The sequence below is a fragment of the Terrapene carolina genome, unplaced genomic scaffold (genome assembly GCF_002925995.2).
Source record: "Terrapene carolina triunguis isolate 2854851 unplaced genomic scaffold, T_m_triunguis-2.0 Scaffold231, whole genome shotgun sequence".
NCBI lineage: Eukaryota > Metazoa > Chordata > Testudines > Emydidae > Terrapene > Terrapene triunguis.
The window spans coordinates 7,869,139-7,881,207 of record NW_020664582.1 but is presented as its reverse complement, the minus strand read 5'-3'; the positions used below and the strand labels follow the sequence as shown (position 1 = coordinate 7,881,207).

At 42.2% G+C, this 12,069-nt stretch overlaps 1 protein-coding gene across 1 annotated transcript; it reads right to left on the bottom strand.

Annotated features, from left to right (window-relative positions):
• Positions 1-917: 917 nt before the first annotated feature.
• On the bottom strand, positions 918-10,471 carry SUMF2 (sulfatase modifying factor 2). Its single transcript, XM_024204967.1, has 9 exons — positions 10,329-10,471; positions 8,544-8,688; positions 7,006-7,120; positions 6,040-6,084; positions 4,739-4,889; positions 3,462-3,517; positions 2,794-2,878; positions 2,012-2,177; positions 918-1,140 (listed from the first exon to the last, which is right to left on the bottom strand). The coding sequence occupies exons 1-9, from the start codon at positions 10,411-10,413 to the stop codon at positions 1,035-1,037; spliced, it is 954 nt and encodes a 317-aa protein (XP_024060735.1). The 5' UTR covers positions 10,414-10,471; the 3' UTR covers positions 918-1,034.
• Between the last annotated feature and the right edge of the window lie 1,598 nt (positions 10,472-12,069).

Sequence of the window (12,069 nt, the reverse complement as noted above, 5' to 3'; positions counted from 1 at the left end):
TTCTGAAAATCCCATTAGGTGCCATCTGCATCTTTGACAATCTGGCCACAAGTGACAGCCTCAGGTCTTCTGGGCTGTGTCTACAATGCATTTGCTTCCTAAAATTTCCCACCACTGCAGCATGGGTGATGACGCAACCCTGGGAATGTTTGTGGAGGCTAGTCATTGGCACGGGCCTGGGACATTTAGGTTATTTACTGTGAATACAACTTTCTAACCCTAAGAACAGTGAAGCTCTCAAAACAGGCTTCCAAGGGAGGTGGTGGAAGTTTTTAAGAACAGGTTAGACAAAGACCAGTCAGGGATGGTCTAAGTTTACTTGGTCCTGCCTCAGTGCTGGGGGCTGGACTAGATGATCTCTCAAAGTCCCTTCCAACCCTACATTTCTGTGATTCTAGACACTGTGTTGTGGAACAGTGCTCAGAGCCATGATTGTAACACCAGTGGTTAGTGTACACTGGTGCAGGTGGAGCTGTGACCATGGAGAATTATAGGGGGAAGAGAGTGTAGTGTAGCAAATGCAAAGTGTGTCTGAGTCAGAGCTGGGATTAGAACTCAGGAGTTTCTGACTCAGCCCACACCTGTCTCTCTCGATCACCAGCAGGAACAAGTGCAACCCTTACTCACACAAGTAGTTCTTACTCCTATGGAGCCAAGTCCTGCACTCCTTATTCAAGCAAAACTCCCAGTTTTTTTCCAAAGGGAATTTTAGCCATGTAAGAGCCTAAGCAAAGGCTGCAAGAGTTGACTTTTGGGCAGCCTCATCCGTCTCCCTGGGACTACTCACGTGTGTACGTGTTTGCAGGACTGGGCCCACGGGGAGAGAGCAGCAGCATCTTCTTAAAAAGTCAAAAAGAATGGAGACAACTGGACAAAACCACCCTCAATGTCTAAAGCCTCCACTCTGACACTGAACATTAGTAGCAAATGTTTATTTTTAAAATTGGCCAAACTTCAATCCAACACAGCTGCAGGGAATCGCTGGCATCTCCACAGGAGAAAATGTCTCCGGACCATTCCGATACGTGATGTCATCACAACTCTTTTTTACTCTCCGTTTTCCTGGTTTTCTGACTCAGGATGTGGGCAGCACAGCGGAAACCCAGGTTATCCGAGGCGGAGTCCGGTGTGTTACCCATCCTAGGAAAGGACAAAAACCTCCTATGTAGATTCTGTCATAGATTTTAAGGCCAGGAGGGACCATTAGATCCTCTAATCTGACCCCCTCAATGACACAGGCCATAGTTAGCCCTGTTTTGAGCCCACTAACCTGTCTTTGACTAAAGCACATCTTCCGGAAAAGCATCCAAGCCTAAAGTGATACTGAAACATGGGGCCATTTTCAAAGAGCCCGGCTCCAATTTAGGCAGCTAAGTAAGTGGCCAGATTTTCAGAATAACTCAACCATCAACATACTGCGCTAATGAAAAAAAACCTGGCCCTTTAAATTAGGGGTCTAAATGGGAGCAGAACATTTTGAAAAATATGGCCCTTAACGTACAGAATTGCTGCAAAGGGGCTGATGAGTGATGCAGCTCCTCCACCTGGCTTTTTAAGTGATATCTTCTGACAATCAATATGGAGAAGGAAGGCAAAGCAATTTCATTATTTAGAAATTATGTAATTTACATAATCGATGACAAAAATGAGTTTGTATGATTTAAAACAGATGAACATTATTTCCCACCATTAATTACACTTTATTGTTATAATTCTATCCTTCTGTTATTTTCCCTTCCTTCTCACATTGTTGCATTGGGTGTTATATACTAGCTGGCATCCAGCCTTCATTCCAGAGTTGGTTGCTGTCCATATAGAATTTGAGAAGTGTTTGGGGATTTATTAATAATAATAATAAAGTCTTCACATTAGTTAAAAGTAAATAATTATTAAATAGCAAAAATAAAATAGCAAATCATTTGAAATAAATCTATGTAGTAAAGGTTAAGTTACTATAAGCCCCCCAATGTGGTGCAAAATAGCACTTGGCCACAACAGTAAGTAAACCTACCTAGTAGTAACATGAGCTTTGTGATTGGCCGATCCATCTACTGTGTCAATCCAAGATGCACCTCGCAGGACGTGCATTTTCTGAGCACGCTGCCTTGACATGGGTCCAGGAGGTTGATATTCTGATGCAGTCCATTCCCAGGTGTTTCCTAACAGGTCATAGAGCCCTGAGATATAGAAATTGCTCGTCAGGATCCATAGGAGGACACATACACTGTCAATACAAAGCCCTTTTGGAAGCACTTTGGTGCAGTGAGGGTTGTTTAAGATGCCATCAGAAGAGGATGGTCTAATGGCTAGAGCAGGTGACCAGGAATCAGAAGCTCTGGGTTGTATTCCCAGCTCTAATACACACTCACCGTGACATTGGGCAGATCACTAAACTTTACTGTGACCATCTATTTAGTGGGGTAATAATGCTTGCTTATCCTCAAAAGGGCATTGTGAAGCTTAATTAGAGAATATTAATAAAGTGCTTTGAGATTCTCAGATGAAAGGCATTACAGAAGGGCAAAAAGTGATCAAGTATCATTATTATAAATCATTGCATGCAATGTTGTGCTTGTTGCCTTAAAATGTATCGTGTCAACATCAGCCAATTTAAATAGCATTCAGAAATCTCAATGTGCCCAGCATCATCGTATCTAGATGCCAAGAAACTCAATGTCAGTTTAGGTTTTAAATTCCCGCTATAATCTTGAGACTTTAATTTATTATTTCTAAATTGAAATTAACAAAAGAATTCATTTACAAATTGGGGCAAAGGTGCCTACTAGCCCATACCATAGTAGTTCTGAGGAGAGAATGCATTCACTGGGGAAACACCATGGTAACCATCTTCTGCCATATCGACCTTTGGGAAGATTCCCTGTGGGAAGAGAGGATTTTACTTTGAAAAAGAAAAAAAAAAAAACCTCACCCAGGATGGCATAGAAAGGAGCAAAAGGGCTTGCGCTTTACAGAACCTCGTCATACTTAAAAAAAAGGAAACTGTCTAACAGTCGTAAATTACATAATGTGAAGATACTTCAATATGACCAAGCGATAGCTCAACCATTCAAAGTGCTAAAGAGGGAGATCCCGCCCCATGAAACTCTGAACCTCAACAGCCGCAAATGTTGAGGAATCTGGATTCTGCTTCCGCCGTAGAGAGTTGGGTGAGATTGACGCTTTGCAAGGCGTCAATTTATTTATTTATTCTGGTTAAATATTAAATATTTATGGATAAATATTACCTTTAAATTCTATATCCTGGAGGTGAGGGGAGAGAGTAAAATGGTGGCAAATTTAACAACTGACATGACAGCCCTACCAGCTGAGGTTCAATATCTTGAAGATAAGTCAGTATGATTTACTAGCTAAATGTTTCCTTAGGTCACTTTAGGACATTTTTCTTCATCAATAAGCCATCAAGACAACCCATCACAGACATGATGGTATTAAGACCCTACCTGCCAGAGATTTGTACGATTTGGTTGAAACTTGTTCCCCCAAGGATATACTCTGCCTGTCAAAAAAGAAGAGGTGGGACCAATTATTTCCTTCCTGTTCAAATCAGGACACCAGTAGGAACTATCAACTTTACCCTTTCTCACTGATGTACGGGGACCAGTGCTGTTCAACATATGCATACATGGTCTGGCAAAAGGTATAAACAATGAGATGGCAAAATTTGCAGACAATACAAAATTACTCAAGATAGTTAAGTCCAAAGCTGACTGCAAAGAGTGCCAAAGGGATCAGACAAAACGGGGTGACTGGGCAACAAAATGGCAGATGAAATTCAATGTTGATAAATGCAAACTGAGGCATACAGGAAAACATAATCCCAACTATACATAAAATGATGGGAGTCTAAATTAGCTGTTCAAGATCTTTCTTGAGCTACGAGTCATTGTGGATAGTTCTTTGAAAACATCTGGTCAATGTACAGCACCAGTCAAAAAAGCTAAAAGAATATTAGGAACCAGTAAATCCCTTCCCATACTCTTCTTTTTAGTTTTGCATTAACTATTATAACTCTGGATATTCTTGTTATCCCTATAAACATCCAATCCCTCTGTGAATCTTCCTAAACTCTTGGGGCAAAGTCTGGGCTCCATCGAAGTCAGTGACAAAACTCCCGTTTGACTACAACGGGGCCAGGATTTCACCCGTGGCCTCAATGACATCCTGTTGCAGTGAGTTCCACAAGCTTTGATGTTCATGTCTCATTTGTAAGAGAATTAAGCCAAGTTCACTTCTCAGAACCATGCCTCATAACTGAACAACTAATGCTATCCAGCTCCCTCAGGCAAAGCACATCTTTGTAGTCAACTCCAGGACTGCCCATTATCCCTGGCGGAATGCACGGCAAAGCATGAACGTTAAGGGCCAGACCCAGTTCTCGTTACTGAGAAGAGAATTTGGCCCCCAGAGCTTTAATCAGAGAGATGGCTCCAAAATGTATTCATGTACCTATTTCATAGAGTCATGGGTTTTAAGGCCAAAAAGGACCATCAGATCATCTAATCTGACTTCCACCCACATCTCCCTACGGAGACCAGAACCCCCAGCAGAGGGGAAGGTAGAGCTTTGAGTCTGGTAGGATTTCATTATTTAGGAATACAAGTCCTCTCCTGGGTCATCGAGTCCTGGCCCCTGCCATCCCATCATAGAATCAATTATAATTATTTGATGACTTAGTTTGGTTTGAAAGAGATCAGTTCAAAGAGCTTTTCTTACATACTCTCTAGTCCTCCCCTTGCAGCAAATTCCCACTCTGCCTCAGTAGGGAGTCTCTTCCCTTTCCACTTGCAATATGCCTGTGCATCATTCCAGCTCACGTGTAGCACTGGGTAGTCCAGCTTGGTTTTTATCCCAGATCCTGGACCTGCTGGCTGAGGAGAATTTCATTTAACAAGTTTTCACTGAGCCATAACAACTTTATGTAAAATAAACCCAACAACAGGAAACAGTACAGAGTCTGGAAGGCCTATGATTAGACACATCATCTATACTGCCATGAGCATCCACCACCCACTTTGCTCTGCCTATTTGTAAGGCCACTGAAATATACAAGAATCTTGGACTTCAGGTACTTCTACCTGTGGGATATTTGTATAGTTCAATGGCTTGTCAGCTAAGGTGGCAACACCTTTGAAATCTGGGAGGGGGTGAGAAAAATCTGGGGACACATTTTTTTTTAACACCAAAAACTTTCATTAGCCCAAGACAACTTTCTGGAAGGAGGGAGGGTACAAATGATAAATATTAAGCTAAGACAGTCTGTGGCAGAGGAAGGAATTGAACCCAAGTATTAGGTTAGTGGTCGAAATACTGGCCCAGCCTGCCTCACGTGAATGTATAGAAGGTCATACCCTGAACTTCCGCATGATTTGGAAATGCATCCTTTTCTACATGGTACAGGGCATCTTGCCTTTGACTACTTGGTAGAAATCAATCTAACTAAAGACTGGAGGATCTGTCTCAGTTAAGGACAGAACCTCAGAGACTTGCGTAACACACAGACACCAGTTCTATCTACTCTGCTAGAAAGGCATGGCTGATGGTGGAGTTTATCCCTAGACAATGATCTCAAACAGGTCTGCAGATCAACTGTGGCTTGTCATCACTTCCAGGTAGCTGGCAGAACTCCCCAATCACAGTGCCCCCTAAATATATAAACAAAATGGACAAGAACAGTGCACAGCCGGGAGGGCAGCCAGTGCCCTCAACTGCTGGTCATCAGCCCTTCTGATTACCACTTCTTTTGCCAGTTACTCTGCTATGGATTTTCAAATGAGCCTAAGGGAATTAGGCACCCACCGCCTAGTAAATTGCAATGGGAGATTTGAACATCTAGTTCCCGGAGACTCCTCTGAAAATCACAGCCTCTGCGCTTAACTCTCAATTTCCTCCTTTTATGTGAGTGGAATCGCTAATGTTGTAATTAATGCCGTTTCTTTTCCCCACTGAAGTTCAGCCCATAAGCAGATAGTCTCTGAAGCCCTATGGGATTGCAATTCGCTTCTTCGAAGGACTGCTCACCTGTCGCCAAAATGCATTGTCAATCGGCAACCACCAAGGGGCAGACTAAGAAAAAGAAAAGAGACCAGATTAAAAAACACAATCCTGCCATCTAATCGTCCCCAAGCCTTGACTCTCAGTGCTTAACCCCTTTCACAGCATGCGGAGTAAGGCGGAGTATTTTTGAGTTGGGTATGGTATGATTAGATTTTGTGGCTGGATATGAGGAGCTGGTTCATTTTAAAGATATTTCTATAAAGCTCATAAATACAGTACAGGGGGCATCTGATTTTAAAAAGAAAATTCAGGATTTAAAGAACTCCTTTAAAAATGTAGGCTTCCCTGTTTTCAGTTCTGATGAATAAATATCAGGAGATGCCTTGCTCTCTCCATACTCGCCTAGCAGATCCTACTGCACACTCTGCAAAGAGTCCAAAGTAGGCTACAAACTGGGGCCTTAAATCACGTAAGGCACAATCCTGCTCTTATTGGAGTCAACAGGAGTTTTGCTCTTGGTTTCAATGGGAGCAGAATCAGGCAGGGAAAAAGCCAAAATATTAAACCAGTTGTTAGCCGGTGGTAATATTCAGCAGGAAAAAAAAATACCCATTGCAATCAACAAGGTCTTCCCCTCAGGGGTTAATGTTTATAGCAAGATAAACAAATAAGTTAACATGGTCAGAAAATAAACTGAAAAACTCCCCAGTGAGTCCAATTCCCTCCTACTCCCTGGGGTGTGGAGCCTAAGCTTTCCAAAGGCTTGCCTTCTTCTGGGCACTTGGCTAGAGCTGAAGTTAACGCCTCCTTTCTTCACATAAGGCCATAACAATAAACGGTAGACTTTTCAGGAATGGCTCTGCTTGTATTTATTCCACCATCCCGACACCACTCTGTTCTGAGGACAAACACCACAGCCCTCTTTTCACCATCGTGAATCAACCCCATAACATTGTTCATGTCACTTTACACACTCCAAATGGACTTTACCTCCAGTTTTTGGGTCACTTTTTTTTTCAGCTCTTCGGATACAAAATCCTCAAAGACAAAGCTCCAGCCGAAGGCTTCTGCTTCCGTTTTATATTTCTTTTCTCGAACAAACTCCCTGGTGTGAACAGGTCAGATATAGGTCTCTGGGTAGCACTCCCACAAGGTTAACATCACATGCACAGTAAGTTGATAAAAGTAAATGCAATTTACAAGAGCTATTCACACCATTTGTAGTCTATTGAGCCCCTGGTGTAAATCCATCGCTGGTGTAAATCCAATCAGCTTAATGGAGTTAGGTTTAGAGATGAAACTGGCCCAGTTTGTATTGGTTGCACGGAACTGCTATACTGATGTGAATTTTTTTTTAATATTTAAAAACAAAAATCTAGAGAGTTTCTTTATTTAGATTTATTAAAACAAACCAACCCAAAAGACAAACCAACCAACCAAGCCAGCCGAGTTACTCTAAGTGCCCATTCTAAGCTGTGAGTTCACTTTGCAAAAATTCACATTGAACAAAAGTCACATGCAACCACTTAAATCCACTGCTACTATTGCAAATCTGTCCCCAAAATTTAATTATCCAGGGCAGTGAATAACTCCGCCCAATCTGTGTTCTATCGCCTCCCAAAATAGCTGAGAATCAAGATGAGCTTCGCAGCATGTCCAAAAAGGACTCATTAAGATATCAGAATCATCTCTGCGCCAATGCAGGTTAGTCCCTCCAATACATGTTCTAGTGCTTTGTACAATCCTTATAAAATATATTATAGGAAGCAATTGAGTATTAATAGAGGGACAGCTAGAATCTAGTCATTAGATGGCCCAACTTCTATGACTCTGCATTATGGAGAGTAACATACTTCAATGGAAAAATGGAATAGCCATCCTCTGACTGCAGTATATTGCAGTTTCATAACAGAACAACAAAGCAAAGTATTTACAAATCCAGTACAAAATAAAATACAAAGCTTTGGTATGTTACCCATGTAAAATCCCAAACAGCTGGAAAGGACCTGTTTGCTAACTAACATATAATAACCACAAGTGAGTTTTCTGTTTATCATTTCTTCTCAACAGAAATATTTGCCTTCCAGAGTGTTTGAAAAGCCATTTGTATTGCAAACTGCTAAAGTAAAATGTTAACATCCTTCTGCAGTGATCCACAGATGTAGAGCAGGATTTTATAATATTCCAGAAATTTTGAGTGATCATGAATATGGTGAGATTCTCAGCCTTGAAAATTCAAATTGGTTTTCCTTAATCCATAGAACAGCACCGGCAGTAGATGTGCAAGTTCACATGCTGCTCTGCCAATGGACCTTCACTCGGACCTGGTGGGATCACCTCTAGGCATTGTAGATTGGTTCAGTCTCTATGATCAGTCACTGGCCTCTCTGCTGAGGCTGCCAACAAAGATAAACCCAGCAAAGATGGCTTCAGTCGCTACCCAGACCAATAGCATACAGGTGAAAGTCTCCATCACCCTGTGCCATCCACTCTCTGCAAACTAAGCAAATGCTAAATGTGGGCCTTACCTGAAATCCCGGTTGGTAACAGGATATTTGTCAATAGCAAATGACTTCACTGTCACCGCCTCGAGAGGCCCTTCATTTTTACCATCAGGTGAATTTGTTCCCATTTGGAACTTCCCGCCAGGCAGTCGTACCATGTTTCCATCATCTTAAAAAACGAGGAGAGATGTTGTGATCCAATAGAACATTAATTAGTAACAATAAAATCTTGGAGTGCGTACATTCTTTGCTAGAGGTATGTTTGCATGCTGGGGAAGAGGGATAATAGAGGGTTGATAATTATACCTAGTACCTAGACAGTGCTTTATATCTTGAAAGTCCTTTGCACAGGGTAAGTACACTGAGCTTATTCCTGGTGTAACTCCATGGAAATCAATGAAATTATGCCTGAGAAAAATTTAGTCCATTCACTAATTCTCTCTATTCTCCTAGGAGGTAAACAAATAAGTATTATCTCCATTTTACATCTGGAGTAACTGAGGCAGAAAGGCTAAGTGACTCACTCTAGGTCACACGGGATAAAGCAGCAGAGTTGGAATCTCTTTTCTTAATACACTACAGGACCACTGCTGCTAAAGATACTGATATCTGAAAGACAGCCCGTCTGCATGGGGACAGATTAACCACATAAAGGAATCAGTCTAGCAGCACAAAACGCCCTCAGCCCACCCAGACTGGATCTGCCCTATGAAAGTCTTGTAAATGCACACAGACTTTGTAAAGAGAGGTTTTATTGTGAAAGAATCATTAGAGAATCTACACTGCAAAGGGTTCACTGAAGACAACTGCAGCTCAATCTATTGCTTTAGATCAGACGCAGGGTTGGTTGATGGCAATTTATTGAGTGACATTCCTGAGTATCGCTTTGAGTTGTGAGATTTGAGTATTCACTCCTGGCATCTGGTCTCGCTCATCAGTTTTTACATGCAGGATTTCAGGCCACCAGGGGAATCTCCTTTGAAAGTATTCAAGGTCTGTCACTTTTCACTTGCATCAAATGACCCAGGATTCACTAAGGGAACTCTGAAAGGAGTAGCCCCTCCCCAGAGGGGCAGACCCAGGGTAAATACTGTGTTAACATATGTAGAAATGACTGTGCAAACCTTCAGAAAGGTAGAGAAGGGAAGAATACATCGGGGTGGGGAAGTTACCAGACCTTTACAGCTAGGAAATAAATTTGGGGCTGGGGGCGGGAAGAAGGGAAGATGAGTAGGAAGGGAATTCCCCTAGCTTCCCCAGCATCACAATAGTCATTGAGAATTAGGTACCAGTCTGACTGAGCAGCCACTGGGCCACCCCACAAACATCAGATCTAGAGCTGAACTTTGTCGGGAATCCAGGAGGATTCTGTCTTCAGCTTGCACTTTAGCGCCAGTGAAGGCATGGAGTTCTCATCTAACTTTTCCAAAGGTTGGAGGTGGGGAGGTGCTGCTCTATTTACATTGCTCGTTTCACCTAGCTGTTGGAATAAGTTTAAGAGTTTGATGCTTGTTCCGTCAAAGGTATTTAAAAGGGAGCAGACAGGCCCTTTCTTCCTTGTTTTCACACAGTTGAGGATTCATTTTAAGGCAGTATTTCAAGTCTCTTTTGCGGGGAGGATTTTAGGGTTGGTGAGAGTCAGGGAAGACACTTCCTTGAAATGAGTTCTGGTTAATGCAGCCCCTGACAGAAGGGGACTAAGTGGGGACAGGCAGCACTTAAGCAGCTCTGCGGCAAGGAAAGAGTGTAAAGGGTAAAGGAGGTGGAAAGGAAAGGTGGAGCAAGACATGCTTGGACACGTGCACTCACCTTGCAGACTGTAGCTGCTCCCTAACACACAGGTGCCTAACAGGAGAGCCAGCTGCACTCTCCCAGCAGAGGAAAACGGTAGCATTGGGGACAGGAACGGGAGATGAATTGGAGGAGGAGGTTGAAAGGCCACCCGTGACCCAGAAGGGCTGTGTACTGGGTTGAAATGCTTCCGGGATCTCCGGCTAGAAGGGAGGCCAGTCAAAGTTCTTCCCAGCACGAGTCCCCGCCTCCCCCTGCATGGAAACAAAAGCAGGGAAGTGATGAAAGGGGAGGAGTATGCGTTCAAGCGGCAGCAGAGAAGCTGGGTACTTAGCCCATGGAGTCAGTAAAGAAATGAGAGAGACGTTGCATTAAATCGTATTTAAGCCATAACCAAAACCCAGCCCGTGCAGGATTGTTCCTGATGGTGCAGTAAATTAGTGCACCAGCTATTTAGTGGCAAAGAGGCAAAAGTCAGTCACTTTTGGCTGAAGCATTTTCCTTAAAATGGTTACCCAGAATACCTAAGATCCCTCTCATTTAAAGAGGGGAAAATACCTTATCCTTCTCCCTGCCTCCCCTCAAAAGCAAGCCTAAAACCAGAACCTATTTTGGGCACTTGACAACACTTTTCAGATGATCAGCTTTGTGATTTCTATGGTGCAGGTATGCAGTTTGACGGCTTTGCATGGGTTATCATTACAACAAAGGAAATGTGTTTTGATTTTTTTTAAAAAAAGGCAGGGGATGTGACTGTAGGCTTCCATAGGAGGCAGACGGTCATACAGAGGGTGTAGATCTTGGAATTGTTTTTCCTTTTTTTTTTTTTTTTTTTTTTGGTGACTAGCCCTTATATTGTGTACCTTTAAATGGGGAAAGCACTGGTGACCCTACCTGCCCCAGTCAAGAGGAGATGGTGTTTCCACTTGCAGATAAGAGTTTTTATGGAGGAATATCTTGAATCTACTTACTGAAATACATTGAGATTTTCTGCAGAGGAAATTTTGCAGTTTTAGAGCCTTTGTGAGCTCTTACATACACAAGGATTAGAGAGGCTTGCTTTTTAACTCAACTCTCCAAAGACTGATTCCTCAGGTAGTGATATATGACTGTAGTGTTATAAGATATTGTTTCAGGACTTTGCTTTTACTCAGTAGGCCTCATACTGTATTCCTTGTTCACCCATGCTCCATGTTTTGGGACATTTGGGTGCGCAAGGAATTATCAGGCCAATGCCCATATTCAGAAAAAAAAACAAATGTAGTAGTAAAAAAAATATATATATACTAAGATAGTAGAATGGAGAAATCAGTGAGCATGGCCAGAGTTGAGAGAAGTTAAAAATTTCTTGATCACTGTTACAACAAAAGGCATGCAAGACTGAAGCTAGAAGTTTTGTAATGTGGAAAATACAAGAGACATTACCAGTGGTAGGTTCCAGTGATATCAGGAAACCATAACCCAACTAGTTGTTCATATACTTGAAGTTTTGATGGAATTGTAGCTGGGTCTGGTTCAAGGTTTGACTATTGTCAAACAGTTCCTATCCATCCCTCCCCCTAAAGTCCTCAAGCTGCTGCTAAAGCAGCTTGTGTCATTGGTGAATTCACATCTGAATTATCAGATTCTGCCAATAAAATCAAAACAATACTCTAGGAACTCGCCAGCAAGTTTGTGGACTATTTTAAATCACACTGGATTGTAGATCACCATTATACATTGCTAATTAAATTAGAAGGAAGGATTATGCCTATAAATA

What these genes read in the sequence shown, in the direction of transcription:
- SUMF2 (XM_024204967.1), bottom strand. Translation starts at nt 10,413, where the DNA reads ATGCTACCGTTTTCCTCTGCTGGGAGAGTGCAGCTGGCTCTCCTGTTA. An exon ending in GTTACCAACCGGGATTTCAG is followed by an intron (nt 7,121 to 8,543) that starts GTAAGGCCCACA and finishes TGTTCACACCAG; the next exon opens with GGAGTTTGTTCGAGAAAAGA. An exon ending in ACAATGCATTTTGGCGACAG is followed by an intron (nt 4,890 to 6,039) that starts GTGAGCAGTCCT and finishes AATTCTCCTCAG; the next exon opens with CCAGCAGGTCCAGGATCTGG.